Source organism: Notamacropus eugenii, chromosome 1, assembly GCF_028372415.1.
Source record: "Notamacropus eugenii isolate mMacEug1 chromosome 1, mMacEug1.pri_v2, whole genome shotgun sequence".
Classification (NCBI taxonomy): domain Eukaryota; kingdom Metazoa; phylum Chordata; class Mammalia; order Diprotodontia; family Macropodidae; genus Notamacropus; species Notamacropus eugenii.
In genome coordinates, this window is record NC_092872.1 from 483,472,246 (window position 1) to 483,499,557 (window position 27,312).

The window sequence follows — 27,312 nt, forward strand, 5'->3', positions numbered from 1 at the left end:
AAACCAAAAAAAGCCCCAGACTAAAAAAAATCACACCTATAACACCCTCAGACTTTTTTTTAAAAAAAAGATGTTAGTCATCCAAAATTCAAGAATGTTTGTCAAACAAAGCAGTCAGATAATGAATTTCTAAAGGCCTCTTCCTAAATACTCATGGCCAGGCACCACTCAAAACTCCTTCTGTATCCCCTTTGGGGCAGTACGTTTCTAGATAGATGACAATAAAAACAGATTCTACGTATATCTCATGTTTAGGTTTACAAAGGGCATTCCTCATCACAATCCGGTGACATACATGGGGTGAGTACCATTTTATGTTTTCTACATAAAGAAACGGAGACTAAGAGGGGTAAAGAATTTGTACAGCTAGTGAAGCTGGGATTCAAACCAAGGTGCTTGAATTCCATGTCCCTGGCTCTTTCCACTATCCTGAGCTACGGATCTAGGAACGTAAGATTAAAAGAGGTCATTCAATCAGAAGTAAAACACTTCATGTTCAGTGGTAGGACCAACTTTAGCTACCAATTCTCTCTTGCCTATGGAGTCCCTATTCTAAGAGCATGGCTGAGGAGCTTACCTGTCAGGCTTGCAGGCTGGTGAGCTGGGCTTAACTGGACTCGTGGGAGATGGATGCTCCTGCTTCTCTATTGTGAGTCTGACAAGTTCCTAAATCCAAAATAGAAAAGTCATGACACAGGCATCAATGATGGGAAACTCTTCTCTCCTCTCTATTATCATCCAGCCAACCTTTCCTCAAAAGCTAAGGTTTTAGGGTCTTCCTTTCTACTTGAATGTCTTTTGTAGGTTCTAGCCCTCAGTGTTCCAAAAGGCAAATACTGCTTGACACCATAAAGAGATTACCATAGGTACCTACTTGAACTTCCTCCCCAAATCTCCCCTCTGAAAATACCCATTTTATTCTTTTAGCCAAAAAATTTCCAAAGCACAAAGGTTTCTGCTTCTCAGAAGCAATAGCCTGCTGCTTCTAAAAGCCAAAAAGAGGAACATGATGCTTAATGACTCCCTTTTGGAGCAGGCATGCTTAGTCTTTTTGTAGGGCGGAGCTAATCTTTGATTCCCTAAAGTCTTGAGATTACGATGTTTGTGTTTGCGTGTGTCCATGCTATGAGCTGGTGGTTGGAGTTTCTGAGTAAGGATAAGAGAGGAAGTGGGTCACATTTCTATAGGAATCATAGACTGAGAAGTGGATGGGATCCCACAGGTTATCTAGCCTGAACACTTTATTTACAGCTGAGGAAACTGAGGCCCAAGTCAGATAGCATCTGAATTCAGGTCTGATGACTCCAGAGCCTCTGTGTGTGTGTGTGTGTGTGTGTGTGTGTGTGTGTGTGTACACGTAGACACACATGCGCTGGAAGGGAAAGAGGAGAGTGTTCTGACAACCTTTGTTCTTACCTCTAGGGAAAAAAAATAATTTTAGAAACATTTATGGAGCAAGAATGGACAATGGAAAATGGATCATGGAAAGACATTAATAAAACAATGACAGTAACAGCACTTGTGAATCTTAACAGAAAATCAGAGGAGAAAGGGACTGGTATTTCAGTTTCTGAGTGCAGAGTCTAACCTTATTTCTCATTCACTTTTTATGCCAGGCCTGGCTCTGCCATGTGCTGCATGTGTGAGGCATTCAACCTGTCTGGTTCTCATTTTTCTTGTCTACAAAATAAGACTGTTGAACTAGATAACCGGAGATCACCCTTTCAACTCTGATTCTATGCTCCTATGAATGCATACATGCAGAAACATGCACTAAGAAGAAAAATATGTGAAGAAAATGGCAACAAAATCCTTTTCATGGGCCAAAGGAAGATGGAGTGGCAAGCTGGCCCCTAGGTGAAGACCTATAAAATTAACCTCAATTACAAAAGCACAGAGCATGTGCCATCACATTCCTTAGAATGAGGCTTCACTCAAGAGAGGCATTTGGAGCTGCTACTCTCCCATTCTAGAAGGGGAGACACTGGCAGGAGAAAGGGGAAGAGGTGAATGTTAATATTTCCCTAGGAGTCATTAAAGTTTTATAAACCCTTAAAGGACAACTACATTTCTGAGTATTTTAGCTAAAGCAGCAGAGGAGGAGATAAAGATATGATAATCCCATGCTATGTACAGGCCCAGTAGCCATCCAAATAAGGATGGCTCATTTCCCCACGCCACCTGAGGAAGAGGGAGCCAGCCAACGAAGCTATTACAAGAGCAACAAAAATGAATTCTAGTCACTTCTGCTCAAAAATGGAACTATCAAATCAGAGTATTTGATACTCCATATCAAAAGTATACCAGGCTGAGGTTATTGTACAAGTCCTAATCATGTTTTGGGGTCAGAAAATGCATAGGAAAGCCTTTTAAATCACATGGGAGCAATGAAATGCAGGGTTCCTATTCACATCTATTGAGAGAGTAAAGAATGTCTCAAAACTTCATTAGAGGTCAGAGCTGTAAGGAGGAGTTTTTTCCTTTGGGATGAGCAAAGGACAGTCTAACTGGGGGTACAACTGGATCATGAGAGAGGACAGCATGACCCTTGCCCCAATATGCATTTAAGGGGAAGCCACCTTCTCTCCAGGAAGGTCAGAGGGACAGGATAAAGTGTAGCTAACATCTTTCCTCCATCCCAAAGGTCTGGTCCTGCAGGGATGGCTGTGTTTCTTTTAGAAATAAGAGGCGGCCAATCCTTCAGAGATAGGCAAAAGCAGCTGGGGATTCTACTTCTTGAGGGATGGGAGAAGAACCAAAGAAAGTCATGCACATGCATACAAGCCTTCCTTATGACTTCTAAGGTGATCTCCATTCACCCTTTCTCTAGTCTGGGATTGAAGGTCTGCAAACAAAACAAAACAAAAAACCTGGAGGTCTTCTCTCTGAGTAACTTCCATGCTTGAGGAAACCAGACATGTAGAGTTTTGCCTGTATTTTCTTTGCTGAATGATAGGATGCCTTAGGGATCATTGCAGTCACGGGGGCTTCTGTGTGAATACTCAGATCACATCTGACATGGCCTTTCAAGACTCCAGCCACTGGTCACGGGGCATCAGCAGAGCTCCAGGGAGTTACTGTTGCCCATTTTTGCTCCACTAGATGCATAAGCATTAACAAGGCCAAGTACAGTTCTTTCAGAATTAGCTGCTTTTGTCAGGCTGGTACAGCTTGAGTTGGCTGACCTTGAGGGCATGACATGCCCATCTGTTTGCTCAAGCTCTTGCTTTACATGTAGGTACAAGAAAGAGTTTGTTAAATTTGTAAAGAGCTGGCCTGCAAGGTTTAACTTTGTCCCCTTTATGCATTTCTAGTGTTCCTACCAGTAAGCTAATGGAATTGACATGCTTAAAGGAGTATGGAGTCCAATATATGTCCACAATATATTTTTACTGGTCAATCTGAATAATCCCACTGGTAACTGCACTGAGGAGAGAGCAACACTGGATTGCCAATGAGATACCTGGATTCAAGTCTTGTCTCTGAAAGCTCTGACCTTAGGAAAGTCACCTTAACACTCCAGTCCTCAGTTTTCCTCATCTGTAAGATGAGGGCATTGGATGGACTAAATGAGTTAAGGGAACACACATAGTTTTCCTCAGTGATTCAAGTCACCAGGCCTACACCCAAGAGGAAAGTGACCAGGATGGGAGGACACTGGAGACCATGTCACAGGAAGAGAAGACTGACTAGAGGAATTGGGAAAGTTTAACCAACAAGAGAAGGATGGATGCCATCTTTGTAAGTGTTTGAAAGGCTATTAGGAGGAAAAGGGATTAAGATTGTTCTATGCGGGTTGGGGGAGCTGGTCAGGAGGAAAGAAGAAAAGTAATGAATGGAAACCACAGGAAAAAAGAGTTCCACTGGAAATGTCAGCAATAACACCCTAACAATTAGCACTACCCAAAATTGGAAGGGCTGCCTTGGTTTCTCTTTGCCTAGGATACTTAAGTGAAGATCAGATGACTACTTGCAAGGGATACTGTACAAAGGATACCTTCTTTAGATTACAGAGCATCTGAGGTCCCTTTCAGCTCAGGTTTTATCCTACCTAATAGCCTACGTGCCTATGCACACTTACATCTGTGTTCCTGGGGCATTTCCTAAAGTTTTTTCCTTCACTTTCTGCTGCCCCTCCTTCAGAGCAAGCTATAAAAGTTGGTGACAGACACTAAAACCGAGGTTGCTGTAATTTTTTTAAGGAAGCACGATAATGCAGCAAAAGGAACAAAAGTAAATGACATTTTAAGAACAAAGCAAAAATGTATTTTCTGAGGATTTTCTGGCAATGTGACAAATAGAGCATGCTTTATAACTTCTGTGACATCTCCTTGTTTTCATCTTTGATCTAATTTAGTCTCAAATATTAGCTGCCTAATATATAACATTCAAATGTGGCAGACCGAACACCTCTGACTTTATCACTGAAATGGGGTGAATATTAAAAGAATGCTCTTCCTAAAGATTACACAGAGAGGCAGGATTGTGAAGTGAATAAAGAACTGATCTCACAGGAAGGAAGCTTTGGGTTCAAATCTTTGACTCTGAAACATAATGGATTTGTGATCCTTTCCATGCCCCAGATAAACGGTTCTCAGACTTTGTAGTCTCAGGACTCCTTTACACTCTTAAAAATTACTGAGGATCTCAAAGAGCTTTTGTCTGTCTGGATTATATCTACTGATAGTTACCACATTTGAAATCAAGACTGATGAAATTTGAAAAAAAAATTAATTTAAAATAAAAAACCCATTAGAAGTTAACATAAATACTTTTAAATGAAAAATAATTATATTTTCCAAAACAAAAAATAATTTAGTAAGAAGTGGTAGTGTCTTACATATTTTTACAAATCTCTTTGCTGTCTAGATTAACAAAGACTACTGGATTCTCATTATCTGCTTGAATCTGCTGTGATACGTTGTTTTTGTTAAAGTAAAGCACAATGATCTGGTCTCATACAGATATGTAGTTGGAAAGAGAGGAGTATTTCAGTAGACTTAGTATTATAAAAATAGTTTTGACTTTGGGGATCCCCCAGGATGCTTGGACCATATTTTGAAAATCACTGCTCCAAATAACTCTTTTAAGACTACCTAAACAGTAAAGAAAAAAAAAGTTCTTCTGTACTGGTAGAAGTTCCTTACATAAATTAAAGCACTGGTTCAGACCAAAATCAAAGTTTAAAAATTTTAAAATGCTGAGGAATTTAGGTCTATCTTCCCTTAACATCTTATGTACTTTAGAATTAGTATCTCATTTCTCTGTAATTCTTAAAGATTTACAAGGTACTTTTCTCAACAACTGCTCTGTGAGGTAGGTAGGTAGTGCAAAGTAGGACTGTCCTTGTTTTACCTCAGATGAGGACACGGTGACTCACTCAGAGAGCATGTTGCTTCGCCACGGTCATCTAGCTGGACAGGCAGAATCAGAGCTTAAGCTTAGGGCTTCTGACCTGAAGACCAGGTTGGCTTTCCCCTGGACCATGTTGGCTCTTGTGTAAAAGTCCAAAAGGGGACCTGAAGGTATATTTAATGTTCTTTCTAGACTAGCCTTGAGTTTTCATTCTTCCTCTCACTGTTGATTTTATTCACATAAAAATGAAGGAAATGATAGGTAGGGGTTTCAAATTGCTAAAGATAAACCGTTTTGTAAATGTCTTCATTCTCTCCTTGACAACAAAAAAGGAATGTGTCTAACAAAGGGGAATGAAGACAGGGTGTAGTAAATTTCCAACAGATGACAGTGCTCCCAGCCAGGTTATTTACTGGCAGGACCAATGGGGCAAAATTCACCCATAAGAGCATATCCTGCACAACTCCCCAGTAGTAGCTCCATTTCAATATCCATCTCCGGTAGGACTAACTTTGAAGGTGAAACCTACATTACTCTACAGATGCAAGGCATTGCTGGAGGTTGCCTATATCTGTTCCATCTCTTTCCTTTTCTTCCTATTTGCCTGCTTAAGTCACATAGGAGATGGTCTGGCCCTTGAGGCCAGAGGTCAGGGCACTGTAAAATTAACTTCACCAGCCCACGTCATGGTCCTTTCATCAACAGATCAGTTCTTGAGATATGGGGTTGCTCATACCTCTTTGGTCTTAACTGAGGATCTGTGAATCCCTGGAATAAGGGGTTCACCAGGGCAGTGATTACACACAACTTAAATGCTTCCCTCAACTGATGCTTCTTAATAAATTTTACAGGACTTTTGGATACAAATACAATGTTATAAGGTGACAAAAGGGGATTCTTCTGCCCTGCCCACAGCCCAAGGTTTTTAAAAAATCTAACAAACCAAGAGCAAAAGCTTGTTCCTCATGTAGAAACTGAACAACAAGCATTCCAAATAGAGAAGTGTATTTGGTGTGACTGGGTAACATCACTAGAAAAGTTCTTAAGAGTTTCACTTCTAGATACAAACTGGCATTCCTTAAAAAGGCTAGAAATAAGGCAGCCAGAGACAGGCTCAAATTCTTCCAAAGTCAAATGAAAACGAAGGACAACGAGGACAGAAGAGTAATGGTGCTGGGGAAGCGTCTGAATTAGCACCAGCAATTGTGCTTGGAATACTATTTTGAAACCAGGACACCCTGGCATCAGAAAAACACACATCCAGTTGGAAGAAATTCCAACTCAAAAATTAAAGGTAAAGGGGAGGGGGTAACCTGCTTCAGTTTCCTCTTCTATTATCAAACCTGGCCTCGGAGACAGGAGTCAGATTAAACTGTTCTAAGGTCCCATCCATCTTGAAATTTAATGTGATTTGAGAAGCCAAAGGAACTGAAGTTAACTGTGAATTACTGGAAAAACTTAATAATCCACTAATATCCGATGATGTAGAAAGATTTTTTGGCCCAGAACAGGCAATCTAATAACTAAGAGTAATAGGATGGAATTGAAAAAGAACACATTTGGGTCAAATAAAAGGGAAAACTGCTGTTCCTTACAATTGGTTGGAGCAGATGTGGTAGTTATGCACCCAAATATCTTTCTTTTGCCTTGATGAGTTAAAAAAAATTCTATCTCATGCTCTAGTTAAGCAGGTTTACTAAAGGGAAACATTAATTCTCAAAACACCAAATGGGATATTATGAGGGTTTAAAAAATGGAGCATAGGCATACCTCACATTCCAGTCATGAAAATATGAATTTACAGTTGCGATAAATTAGGGGGTAATCATTTTACTTTACAAAAAGATCCTCTAGGAATTTCTTTTAAGGAACCTTCTTAGTGCATTTTAAATATGATTCAATCTATACATAACTTTTTCAGGAATATGATTACATACATCTAAGTATCATGAGATGAGGCATGATGATGGACAAGCTCTAGCTACCTATAGCTATGATTTCTAGGAAGGTGCCAATTTAGAAAATACTTCACCTATTTACAGGTGTAGAGTTTTTTGGGATTTTTTTTGGGGGGGGGAGGAAATAGAAGAGAAGATATGTAATGATAAATTACATTACTCATTGAGGGAGAAAAAAATTCCCACACTTTTGGAACCCTGTTAAAAAGAGATTATATTTAAGAACTGAATGAATTACCTCAAAGGTGGTGAGTCAGTTCAAAGGAACGTGCCAGTGTTTCTCCTCCAACTGTGATGAATATATCCTCACAATCATACTTCATTTCTGCATTCAGTGCTCCCCCTCCCCCAGGCTGAGCACAGTTCCTTTACAGTACTGAGACATTAGCTTATAAGGTGTCCTGGCCTAAATAGGTCAACAGAGGAGGCTAGAAGCCAGATGGTCTCTGGAATAAGGCAAATAATCCTTCAGGGCTTTTCTTCAGACTCAAGCACTCCTGGAAATAGGACCTGACATCTTTACATGACTAAGAAACTTAACAACTTTCTAGCCTCCATTACTATAACGATTAGAGGCAGATCCTGCATACTTCCTCATTTTTATTTGTAGATGTCTTGAACTGGAGGTAGGGTAGGGTGTGAGGGTAGGCACATTTCGGAACACGTTTTACTTTTATTCTATACTCTTCTATGTATGAATGATCCACTGCTCTATGGAGCTGCTCAAGTGATTTTTCCTAAAGTGCAGGTCTAATCATATCATAAATACTGAGTTAATTACTCCATTGGTTCCCTATGACTTCTAGAATCAAATACAAAATCCTTTGGTATTGAAAGCTCTTGACAACCTGGGCCTAGCCTACCTCTCAAGGCTTGTTACTCATGATGCCGGCCCCTCCATGCATTAGGTACCTCATGTTGTTTCTCACATGATACTCCATCTCCCTGCTCCAAGTTTTGCACTCAGTGTCTCCCATGCCTGGAATGTTCTCTCCTACTTCTATCTCTTGGAATTCCTTCTTTCATTCAAGACTCAGCTTAAGCACTGCCTTTTGCATGAGGCTTTTCTGGTACCAGTGCCTCCTCCTTTATCTATCTATCACACACACACACACACACACACACACACACACACACACACACACACACACCCCACGTTGTATTGTTCATTAGAATGTAAGTTCCTTGCAGGCAGGGACCATTCTTCCTTGTCTTTTACTCCTTTGTGCTTTTCACAAGGGCCTGGCAAAAAGTAGGCCCTTAGATGCTTGTCAGTGGAGAACAATTTTGACAAAAGTATGTCTTTTTTTGTTCTAGCTGCTTCATAAGTCACAACTACAACTACTTTAGCCAGAGCAGATAAGTGACACAATGGTGTTTGAGCATTCATGACTCTATGTGGAAAATCAGGTTGGGGATACTACAAGTTTCATGCTAAGAAACTCAGTCTAACTCCTTTCTGAGCTTGGTAATTTCTTCTGAAAATTACTTTTTATTTGATTTTTGCATTATGATTTTTGCAATGGCCTTTGGTCAAAAGCACTGAAAATCTGGCCTAAAAAAAAAATACCTCTAAGAGCGAGTATTTCTAAATGAAGGCTGAGAAGGGCTAGTGGCTAAAGCCTTGTTAAACCGCCCTTTGCAATGAGAATGAGAGGGATACATTGCTCCAAAGGTGAGTTCATAGTTGTGTATCCCTCAAACATGGTATCTCAGTAGGGTTTCTTTTTAGAAAGAAAGTTATATGGGAGCAGTTAAAAAAGCAAAAGACTTGAAGGGGGATGGGGAGGGAAGAAGGGAGAGAATCTGGAACTCAAAATTTTAAAAATGAATGTTAAAAATTATTTTTATGTGTAACTAGGGGAAAATAAAATACTAAATAAAAGCTAAAAAAAAAAACACCCCAAAGGACCTTATGGCACAGAATGTTAGAAATGGGACAGACTTTAAAATATCATCCATTAGGGCTGGAAGATGTTTTAGAACAGAGAATGGCAGAACTGGAAGAGATCTGAGAACCTATAATATCAAGAGTTGAAAGGCACCTTGGAACACAGAATGTTAGAGCTGGCAGGTACCTTAGAGGACTTCTAGTCCAACCTCCTCCCTGCTCCCAAATGCAGGAATTTTTCCCATAGCATCCCTGATAAACTGTCACTCAGTCTCTGAACAGTTCCAATTCTGAGGAGCTCATAATGCATCCTTTTCCACTGCTGGACAGCTCTGTTAGAAAGGTCTTCTTTATGTTGAGGGAGGAACTGCCTCTCTGTAACTTTCATGCCTGAGTTCTAGTTTTTTTCCTTTGGAGCTACTGAGGAAGGGAGTCATGTTGACCTATCTTTTAGGAATCTGACAACAGAGCTATCCATTTAAAAAGAATGTAAAACACCCCACTGACACCTGGCAGACTTTAAGCCTGACTGAATGCAAATTGACAATCTACTACCTGGAATTGACATGAAGTTGGGGAGATATTGGTTCCCTGCAATGTCCCTATTCTTAGTGGCAATTTCCTATAGTCAAAAGGTTTGGAAGCTTAATACCAGATCTATTAAATTATAGATTGTTGGTAGAGGAACATAGGAGGTTAAGTCTAAAATTAAGCTATTAGGCATAGGCCTTTAGACCAACAACATTAAGTTAGGGTCCTTTAATTCTTAGTAATACTGTGGACACAATTAGGTCAAGGGCTTGTGAAGTTAGCATACATAAATATTATTTGTGTCTCAGTTGGTTAATGTCTAAAAAAAAATTTTTTTTGTGGTCTGTATTGTAAATGCTTTAAAAAGAAGTATCAACTGACCAAAAGTTAGAATTGTTTTATGTGATATGAACTGTGTTAAAAAAAAAAAATTTAAAAAAAAAAGAATGCAAAACTGAAAGTGCTTAAAGGAAAGATTCAGCCTCCAACCTTTACACTGTTCCCAAGCTGAAGACTCAAAACAACGTCTGGGAGGGGTGGGGTGGCAGGAGAGGGAGAAATGAATCTAGTTTTTCCTACCAAAAATTGATAAAAAGCACTTTCTGGAAAATGAAGAGGTAACACTTGAACTGCTGTTTCTCAGAACACTGCCCATTAGATTTCATTCAAGTAACAAAATTTTCCCCGTCAGACATGCAGTTTGCTGCAAATTTAATACAACGCTCAGTGAAGGTGAGTTACTTCTGGCAAGTTCCTAAACTGCCATAAAGAGGAAGTGTGCATTGTTAGTTACCTGATATGCCTCTCCTAAAAGAATTAAGTAAATAATCAGACAGGACAGTTCATTCAGCCTGAAGCTGAATTAAAGAGATTAAAATGTATTAATGTCACCAATAAGTCCTTTATGTTTTAGGTGCCCCTAAGAGAATCTGCTAGCCAGCAGAGTTATGCACAAATATGGTTATTTCCTTTTCCAGCATGTCCCATCCCAGATTATTAGTGTGACGCCAGGAGCACAGTACCTTGACTCCATCCAAAACTGCTTTGATGACTTCTCTCACAGTTGTGACCATCTCTTTATCTTCTGAGTTCACACCCTCCAGCATCACTTGGTCTGACCAGCGAATCAGATTGGCTAGACTCTGGTACACCCGGCTGTAGCAAGAGGAGATGGCTGAACTACAGGGGAGAGAAGGATGCCAGGACTGGTAAGAACACAGTCTGATGCTTTAAGAAATCCTAGCACCGAATGAGCTGTTGGAAAATGCAATACGATTCCAGTACTGGTGGATTTTCCCTGCAGCATCAATGGTGTGGAAGTCAAATTTCAATATTTATCTCCTTCCGTAAAAAGGTATTATTTACTTATCAGTCACAGTCTATACCACCATATCACCTCTGTGAATTGTGACCCACAGGCTGCCATTTTTTCATGGCAGGTTCTTTGGAAAGAGTATTGCACTTGTAACTTAATAAAATTTCTCTCTTAGTAAGCTGTGAATAAAATATTCAACTTTTCATTTCTTCTATGGTGACTTGGTCTCTCACAGGCCAAGCCTTTGCAGATCTGTGATTTTTGCTGGGGGTGGGGTCATGGGGTGTGGATCAAGGTCCAAAGCTGTGAGGTCATTTGCTCTCCAGTATAAGTTTAAGAAAACAGAAACTTGGGTTATTTTGAGGTTGCTTTAATGGCTATGCAGCAGTAGCCAAGAAAAAGATATTTTCATAATGTTGCCATGTACTTTAGAATCACTTTTCAGATAACTTTCATTTATGCTTCCTTGGAAGGCCAAAAGCCATTTTCTTTTCATTCAGTGCATTAAGTAAGTATTAAGATGAACATAGGGGTGGGTGGGGGTTGGGATGTTTAATGAATACCTTTTCCTTCCTCTGTGGGGGAAGGTTGGTTGGGGAAGCAGGGGAGAGAACTGGATAGAGGTAACCACTTAGGAATAAAACACCCCGTTCGGGGGAAGAAAATACAAAGTTTCAAAGCAGAATGAAAATGGAAGTGCTTAGCAAAAACACTCATATGACAAAGTCTAGGAAATCAGATAAGGAAAAAAAAAATCTGCAAATCCAAGCCTCAAAGGAAAGTTACATTTTTTCCCCTTAACCCATCATTTAGCTCTGTCCATGCATGTTCAAACAAGAGATGAGTGAGACTAAAATGCAAGTTACTTTAAATTCCATCAGAAACAGAAATACGTCTACAAACAGGATGAATTCCTCACTATGTAGCTTCAGGAAACCAGGTACAAAGGACCAACTGTGAGTCTGGAGTTGATTACCATGGAGAAGGGAAAGTCACCAATGAGGGTATTTTAATGTTTACAGTGGCCTGAGAGCCAGAAGTAACACACTTGGGATCAAATCCTGGATCTGCTACTTCTGAGCTGTGGGACTTTGTAAAAGTCATTTCCCCTCTCTGGACATCAGCTTTGCCATCTGCAAAATGGAGCGTATGATTCACAGGATCTCTAAGGTCCCTTTGGTTCTAGATCCTACAATCCTTCTTTGAAAACTCCATTACCTTTTCAAGAATGTTCCCATTATGAGGAGACATTACCTAAAAAGGAATTCCTTCAAAGTAATTCTAATTCAAAGTAGGCTGATTAATCTTCCATGGAAGTCAAAATCAAAAAGCCCACTTTATACAACTTATTTCTATCTCCTTAAGATAGTAATGTTTACCAGAAGCACAAAAGGAATTCCACAATCACACTGTTTTCTTGCACATGCATTCCCCCACTCCTCCTAATTGTCTGTGCACTAGCTTGTAAGTAAAATAATATTCCTCTTATGTTTGCTGTCAGGAAAGGAAGGAGAGGGGCAGGTTTTATGAAAATGCTGCCTGGTGGGTCAGTCAATTCCCTGTTTTTGAAATGGAGGAAAGCAATCTTGTACATGCCTGCAGCGATGCTGTTCTAACATGTCTTCCAAGACATCTGCTGATAACTTAGTGAAGGAGAATCATCTGTCATCACTTATGGAGCCTACAATCTATAAATGTAATTATCTTTGGATCTCTCCCAGTGCCTAGCACAGTGCTTGGCGTACAGTAGGCACTTAGGAACAGGAGAGGACTAATAAATTTCTAAGGGGCCTCAGAGATCATTTAGTCTGACCTGCTTCATTTTACAGATGAGAACTTGGGTCCAAGGTCACCTGGTTAGGAAGTTCTAATTTCAGATACTCCAACTTCAAACCAAGTGATCTTTCCATGATACTATGCTGCCTCTTAAATGAAAACACCACATGTGATGCCTAGCTGCCAAATTAACTTGAGGACAAGGGTTGAGCAAGGCTTCAGGATAAGTACTGATTTTCTGCTATATAAAAATCCCAACTGTCTTTTCTAAGATTAATTCTAATGAGCTTTCTGTCAATATGGGCTAGTTCAATGTGTAAATGGGCCAACTAGCTGAAATCCTTTGAACGAAGCGTAGGGGGCAGATGGTTCCTTGAGAAATGGTAAGATATTCTTCTGCTTTATCACTCTAAAGAAGGAAAATATTCCCCTCACTGTCAGCTTCTGAAAGCAGCTCATAAAAGCCTTCAGTCTCAGGGGGATACACAAGTACAAAGCCATCTCAAAGAATCAAAATGGGGATGCATTTATTCTCAACAGGTAATATAGCAGGAAAACATGAAACCAGCAGGGAATCTAACAGCTGCTCAAGACCTGTATCAACCTGGTTTGCTTTCATTGAGGATTTTATTCTATTAAAAACAAAATGAAAAACTTTTCATGTATTATTGAACAAGAATGGGCTGTTCTGGACAAATCTATTGCTTTACTCCTTAAGGGAGACATGCACTCTCTAGCATCTGAAGTATCAACCCCATATAATTTTCTTAAGCATTCCCTTTCTACTTCACCCTTCATATCATGCCCAGAATAGTCTTTCTTAAACATTTATGTGTTGATGACACCCCTCACCTTCAAGGTTTCTTACTGACTACTGAATCAAGTGCTAACTCCTCTGCATGGCGCTCAAGGACCATTCTGATCTGATATCAGCTTCTCTTTCCAGTCTTATCACCTGGGAGGAAGGAGTGAGGCTGGTGACTTTGCAAAATCCTCCCTTACTTAAATACAATTCACCTGCAAGTTATGACATAATCCTCCTGATGTCATGGTCCTTTTTGAGAAGGAAGGACAAACAATAATTTGTGAATAGTCCAAGCTGCCCCCTGCGGACTCAACTGGCCAGCTCTAGTTAGGCAACTCAACTCTACCCTCTCCCAGACTGATTTTTTTTAATTAGATAAAAGGGGCATACCTTGGCTCATTTCTTAACCAGCCTTAATCATTCAATGGGCCTTGCCTCAGTCAAAGGGAGAACTGGAAAGATCCTAGCTTAAAAAGGGCAATGGTTCCCACTGCATCCAGTCCATTTCAGGTCGTCCTAATTTATAATTGTCCACTGGACCCAGATGGCTCTGGAGAAGAAAGTGAGGCTGGTGACTTTACATAGCCCTCCCTCACTTAAATCCAATTCACTTGCAAGTCATGGCATCACCTTCCTGGTATCATGGTCCTCTTCGAGAATGAAGGACAAACAATGACAACCACCACCAACCTAGTCCCCTATTATTCACCCCTACATACCCTCTACACCAGTCACACTGGACTCAGTCCCAATACACATACAGTACTTTGCTGCCATTGGCCCTTTGTCCAAGTTGTTTCCTATACCTGAAATGTCTCCCCCTTCTCTTCTTTGCCTGCGGAATCCTAACCCATTCTTTAAGCCTTATTTCCTCCAGAAAACTGTTCCTGATCTCCTGGCTTGTAACTATTTCCCCCCTTAGGTCTCATTTAGCACCTTGCTTCCATTTTAAAAAATGAATTATGACAGATTACAGTAACCTATATTTGTGTTTCAAAAATCAGTAACCTGAATGTATGAAATACTTTGAAGTTTACAAAGCATCTTACTCAAAATAACCTTGTGAAGTTGGTGTTATTGATGGTGTTACATAGAAAACAGAGCAGCAAGTGAAGAGGGGGTTGCAGTGTAAGTTTTATCTTACTGTAAGTTTCAGGAAGGCAGGGACTACCTCTTATTTAAACACTGTATTTCTCCTAGTACAATGGTCTACATACAATAGGTGTTTGATAAGTAGTTCTGGAATGAATGGGGTGATTCATGTAAACTCCTGACAGAGCTGATGTGGCTGGAAAGACCAGCCCTTCTCTCTCAGGTTTCCAGATCTGCACATATTAGCAGATGTGAACTCAGCTTTGCAATAACCTAGGATCATTGGGACAGTCAACAACAATCAATAGGAGAGACGGTAAAGGACTCTACTGTTTTATATATCTATGTGAATCATGAGCCTGGATTTAACATCTTAATAAAAACCAGGCTGAAGGTCTAGATATGTCTAGATCAGTTCAATTACTGTGAACAGTTTAACAATTCGATTCAAAAGACCTTTAGTCAGTGCTTACTATGTGAAGTGAGGGGAACGTAAACATGAAAAAATTCTGATTTTCAAAGCATTTATTGAGGGACACACAGAATGAGACAGGATTTTGATTAGATGCTTGCTGTGAGATAGGAACAAAGAAGTGTCATGTGGTTTCAGAACAGGAGGAGGAGATCAGTCACACCTCACAGGGAAATGTGGGGAAGCTTCCTAGAAGATGAAACTTGAAAACATGCCAGAGAAGAGCTGGGTGAAGTAACCATAAAAGAGACCCAGAGGTCACTAAATACAGACACTTCTTTCTACAGATGAGGAAACAGGCTTGAGGTCACAGAGGTACTAAGTAGCAGAGCTGGGATTCACAATTAGCCCTTTGAACTTCAAATTCATCACTCAGTTTGAGGAACTGATAATGATTAGACTCAAGAATGTTTTGGGGTTTTTTTGGAGGGGGAGCTATGATAACTATCTTCAAATATCTGAAGAGCCATTGTGTGGGTGAGGGATTAGCCTTGTTCTCCTTGGCCTCAGAATACAGAAGAACCAGAACCACTGAGGAGAAGTTATAAGAGAGACAGAATTTGGCTCTGCATAAGGAAAATTTGTCCTGATAATTGGAGTAGTTAAAAAAAATGAAACAGGCTATCTCAAAAGGTAAGTCAGTCCTCTGTATCACAGAAGATCTTCAAGCCACGGCTGACCGGTCACTTCTTGGAGACATCAAGGGGGATTTAGTCTTCAGGCAGGTACTGGGCTAGAAGCTTGCTGAGGTCCCTTCCTTTTCCAGGACTCCATGATTCTAGGAAGTGACAGTTGATCAGGGTCAAATTTTAAAAGGGAAAGGGGGTGTATTTCAAGTGGAGTACAGAAACAGAAGAGGATGATATAGTGGGTGTGGTGAGAAGGCAGCATAACACAATGAAAAGCCCCCTGGATTTGAGGTCAGAAGGCCTGAGTTCTACTTGCAGCTTTGCTTTTTAGTACTTGTGTGTCCTTAGATCAGACACTACTCCTCTCTAGGTATCAGTTTCTTTGCCTATATAAGCAAAGGATTGGATTAAATCAGAACTTTTTAATCTAGATCCATGAAATTGATTATATATAGATATACATATACACACACATACATACACATGCATATAGATAGATAAAATTCTATTTCATCATATTAGGTTTTCTTCTTTAATCCTATATATTTTATTTTACACACTTAAAAACATGATTCTTAAGGAGGGAGTCAATGACACAAAAACATTTAAGAACCCCTGGATAAGAAGATGGAGATGCTTCTGAGTTCTAAGTCCCATGATCCTACGCAAGCACTTGTTTGAGTAAATCAGAGAATAGGTGCAGGGAAGCAGAGGGCACAAAAGATGACATCAGCTGGGCCCACTCTGTGGTAGCACCTGATTCATGACATTTGGAACTCTCTGGAACTGTTCTGCAAAACCCAAAGCAACTCACCTCTGTTGAATTCGAGGGTCAGTCTGCACTAGTGGCAGGATGGCTTCCAGGACCTTGCTGGCCGAGCCTGGAAGCATTTCCAATACCTTCTTGTCAATAGCCATTTTGTCCACAATGGTCTTAAAGTAGCGCAAGGCACTGACAACCTCTTTTTCTTTCTCTTCCAGCCAGCTGAGATTCTGAAACAGTGAGGTGAGGACGAGGAGGGGAAAAGAGAGAGATTAAAGGGAGCTATTTTTATTTCACTGAAATTAGTCTAAGGCTGATGGGAAAAGGAAAAGCTCTCAAACACAGAAAATCCCACCCAAAGGATGGCAAAGGGGACACACACACACGTAGGCATGTGTATGCATGTATATATTTGTAGATACATATATACACATGCATGCATGTATGCGCACGCACGCATGTGTGTCATTTCCGCCTTTTTCCAGGGAACCAGAGGGTACCTGGACATAGGATGTTTAGATTCCTAAATTCCCTTCCTGGCTTCTCAAACAGACTTATTAGCCTGTGGCCTGGAAAAGTCATTTATTGCCTCCTTCTTACATTCTCCATCAATCCCATACAGAGTATCACTAATCAAGGGTACTGTGACAACTAATTTGCTAATGGCTATAAGATATTTAGAAAACCAGCAGGAGGATCCCATGAGGCACGTACAGACAGGCTTCAGATTATATAAGGAATCTTCTTTCCATAGTTCCCTAAAATTGATGGGTCTATCTAGGTTTAGGAGGGTTAAAAACAAAATACTCCATCATAATTTACCACTGGATACAAAACTACTTCCAAATGGCTTGGGTACATGTCAATTTGAAAATAAATTAATCCTAAAGGACTTGGGAACCACTGAGAGATGAGTGGTCTCTGGGTGAGAAGGTGGTGCTCTGACATAGACAGTGGTTGTCAGGATCCAGGTTTCCTTGACTTACAGTAAAAGCCCTCTTACATCAAGGAGAAGAAAATAATCCTTTTTTGATGATCCATATTAATAGAAGGCACCAAGCACCCCCAAGCCATTTCTCTTTGGGATACAATAAGTCACATGTAGTCAGGCCAAGAAATGCAGACCTTCACGTAGCCAGCTCTTTAATGCTCATCTCCACTGCCCTTCCCAGGATGGATCATCTGATCCTAGAGCTAGAGCAGGAAGGAACCAGGAAGGTCATCTAGTCCAACTCTTTAATTTTACTGCTGAAATATTGAGGCCTAGGACAAGATGACCTGCCTAAGGTCACACAGGGTAGTAGGGAGCACAGCCAGGATTTGAACCCAGGTCCCTCTATCTCCAAATTCAGGAATTTTTCCACTATATTATGCTATTTCCAATCTCAATGGCCTGAGACAGAGATGGAGCAGAGAAAAGGGAATGGTGGATAATGATATTCACAAAATGGATAACCTATGTAAGTAATAGATCTCAATTACAATTTAAACAAGGAAATGACATCCTATGTCTTCCATGGAATTAGGGTTTTAAAACCACTGGTTCCTCTTTTGGGTGATAGATTCAACCAGTGAGGATGCTCAAAAGAATGGACACACCTATAAACACAGAAAGCAATATTAGATTTAAACTGACATCTCTGCCAGTCAAACCTTAGTAACCATCCCAGTTGTAGCTTCTTTGAATAATTAAAAGGAAAGCAATGAAAAGTCTATGCATATTAAGCTTGTGAATCTGAAAACTAGCTTCATGTTCCCAAAAGGGGAGAGACAAGGAGTGTTTGAGGAGGAATAAATGTTCACTCTAAACCATTTTAAGTGAACAACCTTTATTAAGCACTTACTATATGCCAGGCAACATACTAAGAGCTAGGAGTACAAAGAAAGGCAAAAAATAATCTCTGCCCCCAAGGAGCTAGTTCCCAGTCTAATGGGAAAGACAACATGCAAATGACTAAGTACAAACAAGTCATACAAAGGATAAATTGGAAGTCATCTCCTAGGGAAGGCAATATATGACCAGGTAAACTTTCTTTGAGGTAGGATCTGAAGAAAGTCAGGGAAGGTAGGAGGGGGAGATGAGGAGGGAGAGAAGTTCAGACATGGTGGACAGTCAGTGAAAATGTCCAGTGTCAGGAGAAAAAGTGTTTTGTTTGAGGAGGAGGAGTAGCAAAGAGGTCAATGCCGGAAAAAGGAGCAAAGTCTAAGAAGACTGCAAGGTAGGAAAGGACCAGGAGGAAAGGTTTTAAAAGCTAAACAAAGGATTGTCTATTTGATCCTGGAGGTGACAGGAAGTCCCTGGAGTTAAATGCACAGGGAGTGTTGCTGTGATCAGCTCAGATCTGCACTTTAAGAAGATCCCTTTGAAACCTGAGTGAAGGATGGACTGACTGCAGGGAGGGAAGACTTCAGAGACCAATCAGAAACCTACTGCAATAGTCCAGGGTGTGAAATGATTAAGGGTCTATATAATAGTAGTGTATCAGAGGAGAGAAAAGGACATATCCAAGAGATTGTATGAAGGTAAAATTGACAGGGCTTGGCAACAGATTTTATATGGGGACTGGGAGAGAGTGAAGGGCTGAGGACAACACCCAGGTTGTAAACTTGGGTGAATGGGATTATGGTGGCATCCTCAATGATGATAAGGATGTTAGAAGAGATGAGAGGTTAGAGAGAAATATAATGAACTCAACTTTGGACATATTGAGTTTAAAGATGTGTATGAGACATCTAGTTAAAGATTCCAAAAGATAGCTGGAGATTCAAGACCAGAGATCAGGAGAGAGAGGTTAGGGATGGATAAACAGATCTATGAATCATTTGCATAGAGATAAATGAATTCATGGCAGCTAATAAGATTATCAAGCAAAACAGTATAGAAGAAAAAGAGAAGAGGGGCCTTCATTTAGAGCACATGAAAAAGGGGGGGGGTGGATTTCCCATTTGTGCACAAATAAAAAAACTACTGACAATTTTCAAAGACTGTAACGTGAGGCAGTTGGAATAGCTGGTCTTTAAGGTCCCCTTCCAGTCCTGATATTGTATGAGCCTACAAAATGTAGAGTTCTGGGAATATGTGTACAATATGGGAGTCAATGGTGACAACTGAGTCAAAGAAAAGGCATTCACTGGAGAAAACTTTGTGAGCAGCTTTGCTACTGGGATAGAAAAACCCTTCCAAAGGCAACGGGCAATTCAGAGTAGAGAGTGGAGGAACTCATGACGTTGCTATTGGGGACCTGAAAATTCCCTTGAAACTCTGCTGTCCTAAGATTCTCCGTCAAATCTGTACATTTATAGAGGCAGCCAGAATTCCCTAATAAAGGAGTTGACAGATTCAGGCTTCATCTATTAACTCTCCTACAAATTCTTCTTCCAAAATTAATGGGCACTATTCTTTCCCCTAGTCTCTTCAGTTACTAAAGTATGGCTTTCTTGGAAAATTCAGTCAGCAGTCCAGGTAATTTAGGCTGAGATATTTATTTATAAGAAGCCTGAGTGAGAAATAGGAACTCAATCCCTCCACTTCTCTTACACTGAGAAACAAACTCTCAGGACCTAAGTCAGTCCAACTCTCTCATTGACATGTACTGCTCATGGCACTAGGCTCAAGGTGCTGTCACTGACTCAAGTAGCCACACACCAGTGAGTTCTAAATATGGGAATAAGGGTCTCAATCAGGAGCTAGCTATGCTTTTAGGCTCCCCACACTCACCCCACTAAGAAACGCCCGTAGGACAGGTCTAAAGCACAGGTAGGGAGAAGGAAAGACTGGAGAAAATATGAAAAGTGAAAAGGAAAAGAGAAAAGACAAAAGATTCAATTATTTAATACTATACTTTTACAGCCATAATTTTAGGCCTAGGAGAAACCTCAAGGAAAATCTAGTTATTGGACAAATGGGACTAAGGAAAATGAAGAGATCTGCCTATGGTTACACAGTGAATTAGTATGAGGACTAGAACCCAGGTCTCCTGACTCCCACACCAGTGTTCTTTCTTTCTACATGATTCAATAACTACTGCTCAGTTATTTTATCATATTTTATACAATACAGGTTTAGTTGGGAAGCTGGTGACAGGAGAGCATTCACTGTGGTCCTCAGATAGACCACTGCTATAATCAGTGAGCAAGTATTCACTGCACCTCCACAGGGTATAAACAGCATTATATAAGAATTAGATAATTGTCCACTTTTGTGTTTGATTAATCATTTGTGTTTTTGCTGCCATTCCCCTAATTGGGTGCCATTAATATTCCCAATAATTGGGTCAACGTACTTATAATATATTTGGCCTACATATATTTGGGTTTTCCATGGGGAAGGCCAATCTGTAAAGAGTTATAATTATTATTAGGATAATTCTAAAGAAGTATAGTTTTGTTATTCTCAAGAAAATATAAAAACCAGGGCTGAGCAACAATGAGCTATCTTTTTAAATATGAAGTATAAAAAAGGCTAAAATTAAATCTATGAAAATAGACTCCATTTCTGATAGATTTTGTTTTCTTTTACTCATTTAAGATTTGGCTTTCTTAGTATATGTTACCCTTTTAATAGATAATGCAAAGGTGAAAGTCAGCCCATCTAAACTGCCATAAATTCCACGATCAGAATCAGACAATGCTGGAACTAGAGGGGACCCCCTATAAAAGAGAAAAATCACAGAATGCTGGAGGAGTAAGGAGGACATTAAATAACAAATTATTCAAATGCTTCATTTGACAGATAGGTAAATATAAACTCTGGTGGCTCCCTATTACCTCTTGGATCAAATATAAAATTCTCTGTTTGGCTTTTAAAGTCCTTCCCAAGCTCTCCTCTTCCCATCTTTCCAGTTTTCTGACATCTAACTCCCTTCCTCATACTCTGCAAACCAGTGACACCAGGCTCCTTGCTATTCCTTGCACAACATCTCCCAAGTGGCTGCTCACGGTGGCTGGTACAGTCTTTCTCCTCAACTCTTGTCTTCTGGTTTTCTTCAAGTTTCAGCTAAAGCTTCACCTTATGCAAGAAGATTTCCCCAGTCCTTCTTAATCTTATTGTTTTTCCTCTGAGAACATCCCAAATTTACCCTCTCTATATCTTGTTTGCCCATGGTTGTTTGTGCACAGTTGTCTGCATATTGTCTCTCCCATCAGACTGTGAGCAGCTTGTGAGCAGGGACTGTCTTTTCGTGTTTTTTGGGCTTTCTTTCTATCTCTAGCTCTTGGAACAGTACTTGACATATAATAGGCATGTAATAAATACTTATTGACTAACTGAGGCCTCTACTAGGAGAGGCGGCAGGAAGTGACTTGGCCAAGGTCACACATTTAGTAGCACAGTTGGGATATTTCCTAATATTCTGTCTTGTGCTCTTTCCATTACATCGTATTGTTTGGTAAGAGCCATTTAATCTATTACTAACTCTTATTATAACGATCTATCCAAAGGAAGCTACTTGGCAGCACCCATCATTGCTCAGTGCTGTACACCACAGTCCTACTCAAATCACCTTGAGCTTCCGTTTGTCTTTAGGCGAATCTAAGTTCCTTGAGGGCGTGGCCTGCTTTTCCTTTTTTGTCTTCCTATTCCCAGTGCCTAGCACAGTGCCGGGAATACGTTTGGATTGCACTGGAAGGCTTAATCTCCCTGGGTCTTACTCTTCTTTGGGGCTCTGTTTATTTTATTTCATTTTTTCCTCTATTTCATCTTACGGCTTCTTTTTTAAAATGCTGAAAAGCTTATAGAATTGCTTTATGGCAAATTCTTTATTATCATATTATCATATTCTCCACAGGTAAATATTTAAGTGCATAAATTAATCAAAATACAACCATTTTGAATCTCAAACAACAAAGAAATCCTAAAAATCTTTTTTGGAATGGTCTGGCAGACGCCCTAATATTTCCTGGGCTGTCCTTATCTTCCCACTGTATATGTGGATTTAGAAAAATGCCCTGTTATATTTACTTTGTCCAGCACAATCACTCAAGTGGCTTATCAGCTGATTATGACGATTCACCCCCTTAAAGAGGCATAATCACAAAAAAGGAATTAAACTGGGCCAAAGAATATTATTTGAAACCTCGGGCTAATTTTCTATCTTCCTCTCTCATGAGTCATTCTGCACCTTGAGAAGCCTCTGCCTTTTCTTTCTGCCTTCCCCCAAGCTCAGACCATCTGCCTGATTTTTTTTTTTCAGGATTTCCCACCAAGTAAATGACACTCTAACATCTATTTTCCCCTTTTCCTCACCTATACATACAATAAAGCATCTGAAACAGCTTTGCATCCAAAGTTCTCTGTGTCAAAAAATAAAGCTTCCATACACTCAGATGTATGTGAAAACACTCTCTGGCAGGCAGTGAATTGGCAGATGATGATAAAGAGCACAGTAAAGACAGAAGAATATCCAGTATGCCCATGCTCCTTTAAGCAGACATTATTCCTTTCAAAAGCCAAAGGGCTCGTGTGTACTACTAGTAAGCCCAAGAATATTTCAACAGGCTCCAGGCAAAGCTCGAACACGGCCGTTAGTGAATCATTTTCTTTCTAGGTTGATGCAATATGATGTCTTGCACTCTCCTCAGAGGTTAATGCTAAATGTTCCTCTAAAAGACTGCTAGACAAGCTTTAATAAAAAAATAATTGTGGCACAGACCAAATCTCCCACTTTACTACTTAACCATGGTCTTGCAATCTGGATTTTAGGTCAGCTCTTGCAAAATCTAAGTATTCCACTTTCAATCCTATGATTCCCCCTTGCTCCGGGGAAAGTTCATACAAAAATTCACTCTACTATAATAAGGCAATAAAATTTCCTCCACCTCCCTCCCCGATTACTGCCACGAAGTTAACTAGTATTTTCTTAAGATACTCTGAAAATTAATCTCAAAAGGAAAAACACTCACACCCCAAAACTCGAGGTCAAATGAAAATGTAAAGGACTAACATTTATGGGCCAGCTCGGAGCTCACCGATGGCTGGGACACCCTTTGCTATAAATCCACCTCTGACAGTCACTTGAGCTTGTGTCTTTGTAAGGGTTATTTGATTTTTGTCCTGAACCATTAAGCTTTTTAAAAAAATACTGCTATAGTTTCAAGTCAGTATGAAGATATTAATTATGCTAATTAACTGCTGACCACAAATGTGATCTCCAGTATACCTCCAATATGAAGCAGGTTCTTCTGGATGGGTCACCACAGGTAAAAAAATGATTATCAACTGGCCAGCCTTTTGGGGATAATCACTCCAGTGGTCCTTGAAGAGCACATAATGTCTATTACTAGAACCTGGATGGATAGCCCTTCTAGTTTAGAAGGTACTACTGGAATTTCACTTTGCCAGCATAGCCTCTGTGAACCCATTGTGTCCTCTTCACATCCTAATCCAGACTCATTCTCTGCCTGTGAAGTTCAAGGCCTTAAAAGATACAAGGCCTTCCCTGACTATAACCCTTATCTTCCCTCCTCCCCTCTCCCCAGAATGTCCTACTCCCTTCTAAGCTATTCAGACAATTTTGGTACTTGGGAAAAACAGCTGTTGAGAGATGAAACACACCCACTTACCAAGAACAGACTCCAAAGAGTAACTCACACAACCCAACAACTGAAAGGATTCCAGCATGTTGCACATGGAAGCATGGCGGACTGTCCAAGGATCATTGGGCTGCCAGTTCTCTGTTTTATCTTAGGATGGCATCTGAGGCCCCTTTGAATTATTCCCTTAGTGCTCTTTGAACCCACAGCTACCACCCAGCCCTGAGAAAACAGAGAACCCAATACATAAAGATGAAATAGATAGTCTTAATCCCCCCCAAACATGGGATCAGGGTTCACTGAAGTAGAAGGCAACCCCAATTGTTCTTAATGTCACACTAACCTTCTGCCTCTGAGACCTGGGAACCACAGCACTGGTGGACATAAATTGTACTGCTTGGTGATCCAGATCCAAGGGAGGAGGGTAGCCCTCTGGTAGAAAATTGTCTGTGGCCTCCTGGAAGAGAGGAAACCTGGATTCCTACAGGGCTTGAAATGGCCATTTTAGGCTGGAGGGAGGGGTTGACAACATCAGCAGCTGTTTCAATACATCTGCTGGATTCTCCCTGTTGAGGTTACCAGCAATTGAGGACATCTTTGGCTAAGGTTCAAAGACTTTGCATTTTTAAAAGCACACACCCTAAAGCCAAGAGATGATCTGGAAATCATAAACTCCATGGTGGTGCATTTGTACGCATGGGAATGTAGGAAACTTTGGGGTGGGGAGGTGGTGGCACCAGAGGGATGTGAACATGAGGCATATTCCACAAAGAGTTGCTTAAATGCCCAAAGGATTATAAAGCTAGAAAAGGAGAATGGTTTTGGGCCAACTGAGCTTGCTTTTGATAAAAATTAAACACACTGACCATCTAGATGGTTCATACTATAGCAACTCAGAAGCCATCTCCTAAAATAATGAAATACTATGGAATAGGTGCAAAGTGCTAGAAGGAACATTTCTGGGGAATGCAATTTAAAAACAGCAGAAGCCCCTATCAATCCCAGCAGGTAAAGGCGAGCAAGACTAACCCAAGAGAAGATGCAGAGAAGCCCCATCTGTCTACTTACTTTGTTCACAGGTTTCTCAAGGGTTTTCACAGGCACATCAGTTGGTTTTCCTTTCTTTGATGGTGTTCTCTTGATTTTGGGTGAGTGAAATTTGTCCATCAACTTCATGGTGAAGGAGGAGAGATGAGAGCGCTGAGAATCTGAAAACAATCCCAGGTAGAAGCACTATGAGTGAGGAGGGGAATGACCCAGATTAAGCTTGCTGCTTGTGGCAGTGAGCAACATATACAGTCTCTCTGGCTGTTCTGACAGGTCCGATTTCTTGGACAGGGAAAGGGAAAAAAAAACTCAATGTAATACATTTGTTTTGAGACATCTTAGTCCCAGCAATCTCCTTGTAGGCTGGTGTCTTTGGCTTGTAGAGTTGGGAGAGAAGGCAAAGGGATTTGAGAAAATTTTTAAAATAGATCATTAGATTAGATCCTTATAACTTTATTGATTTCCAATGAACACATCAAGAAGGAAGAATATGCTTAAGCAGGCTCATAGAATGCTAGAGCTGGAAAAGGTTCTTAGAGGTTATCTGGTCCAACCTCCTCATTTTTTATAGATAAGGAAATTGGGACCTAGAGAGGGGAATGGGTAGCCTCCAGATCACACAGTTAGGTAGGTGGCAGAGCTCCAGTAAAAACCCATCCCTAGGTCTCTTGGTTCTCAGTCCAGTACTTGGTCCTCCTCGTTCAGAAACAAAAGAAATTTTCTATTTAGACATCACAGAAGACAAGGTAACATTGAAACTGAGTCAAAAACCTGAGTTGGGTGAATGGAGGCAATGCTAAAAGACAGCAAGAAGGAATTATGTAACATTTTAGATTATGAAGAATAATCTTTTCATTTTTCTGTAACTTATAAAAAATTTAAATAAAACTTAAATAGCCAATGTACACATATCAGTATGCCCGAGCAACAAACCCAAAGTTCAAGTCCATCTCATTAATAGCTATCCCTTAGTCAGAAAGAGGGATGACTTTAGATAAGCTATCTGACTTTGGGAGTTATCTAGGAATGAGCTGCACTTTGGCCCAACAGTAAGGAGAAGGCTAGACTGATCATCCATTTGATAAGATGTAAAGTATAAAAATACTGTAATAGCACCAAACCTCAGACTGACCAGCTACACACTACATGGCTAGACTAATTCAGTCACAGCTGTAGCTTGAGAAAGGTAGGTTTTTTTCTGTCACAACTCCTCTATAAGACGCTCCTCACTAGAAAAGACCTCTGAAAGGAATAGCTGGGGGTAGGAGGGCAAAACATAAGAAAATGTCTGTCTTATGAAATCATAAACGTATAGAATTTAGGGCTGAAAGGGACCTTCATGATCAACTAATCCAAACCTTCATTTTAGAAATGAGAAAACTGATATCCAGAAAAATGATCATTCAGAAAAGTAGCAAAGCTGAGATTAGGTTTACAATGAACAGAGGGTGTGAATATGTGGAAGGGAGAAAGGGAAATCTCATGGTTTTGCCTTGATGTTAGTGAGGAAGTTTATAGGCAGGTCCCTTTTAGTACCAAACTTGGGAAAGAAATTCCATTTTCTCTGCTATTGGCTGCCTACCTAAATTAGAGTCCAACCTCATCTAGAATGGGGGTCTGGAGCTGGACCAGCCAAGATTCAGGATTCTGCTTGTAGCTTAGGAGTGAGACAGGACTGAGATCATATCAATATGAAAAGAAAATATACAACTACTGAATTAGACTGAAATATAGTTCTAGTAGCCTTCTTTCCACAAGAATGTAAGGATCACTGTCTTAGAGTCATCATTTGAAGGAAATACTATATCTATCATAAATCTCCCCTACCATAGAATTTAATAGTCTTTACCCAGCTTCATCATTACACACAAATAATCAAGTGGCAAAAAGTTTTGGGTTTTCTTTTGTTATCTGTTTATTTTAAAACGGAAATTAAAGTCAGCATTAGCTGGTACAGAATTAGGTTTTGATAATGTCGGCTAGCAAGCTATCAGCCAATAAACATCTATTAAAAGCCTGCTACGTGCCAGGCACTGTGCTCAACTCGCTGGAGACACAAAGAAAGGAAAAAGACAATCCCTCCCCTCAAGAGCTCACAATCTAATGGGAGAGATATTATGCAAATAACTTAACAAACAATTAACAGAG

The 27,312-nt window shown here is 40.2% G+C and overlaps 1 protein-coding gene across 4 annotated transcripts in view; it reads right to left on the reverse strand.

Moving 5' to 3' along the window:
• RAPGEF1 (Rap guanine nucleotide exchange factor 1) overlaps positions 1–27,312 on the reverse strand; it is a 190,326-nt gene that overhangs the window by 75,152 nt on the left and 87,862 nt on the right. For 3 of the 4 annotated variants that reach the window (XM_072632772.1, XM_072632770.1, XM_072632773.1), the window contains exons 2-6: positions 25,186–25,325; positions 24,461–24,574; positions 16,639–16,817; positions 10,758–10,914; positions 578–666 (exon numbers count right to left, since the gene is read on the reverse strand). In XM_072632772.1, the coding sequence (XP_072488873.1) occupies positions 578–666; positions 10,758–10,914; positions 16,639–16,817; positions 24,461–24,574; positions 25,186–25,325 (679 nt within the window). The remainder of the gene's footprint in view (positions 1–577; positions 667–10,757; positions 10,915–16,638; positions 16,818–24,460; positions 24,575–25,185; positions 25,326–27,312) is intronic. The other variant, XM_072632771.1, reaches the window with a different exon arrangement.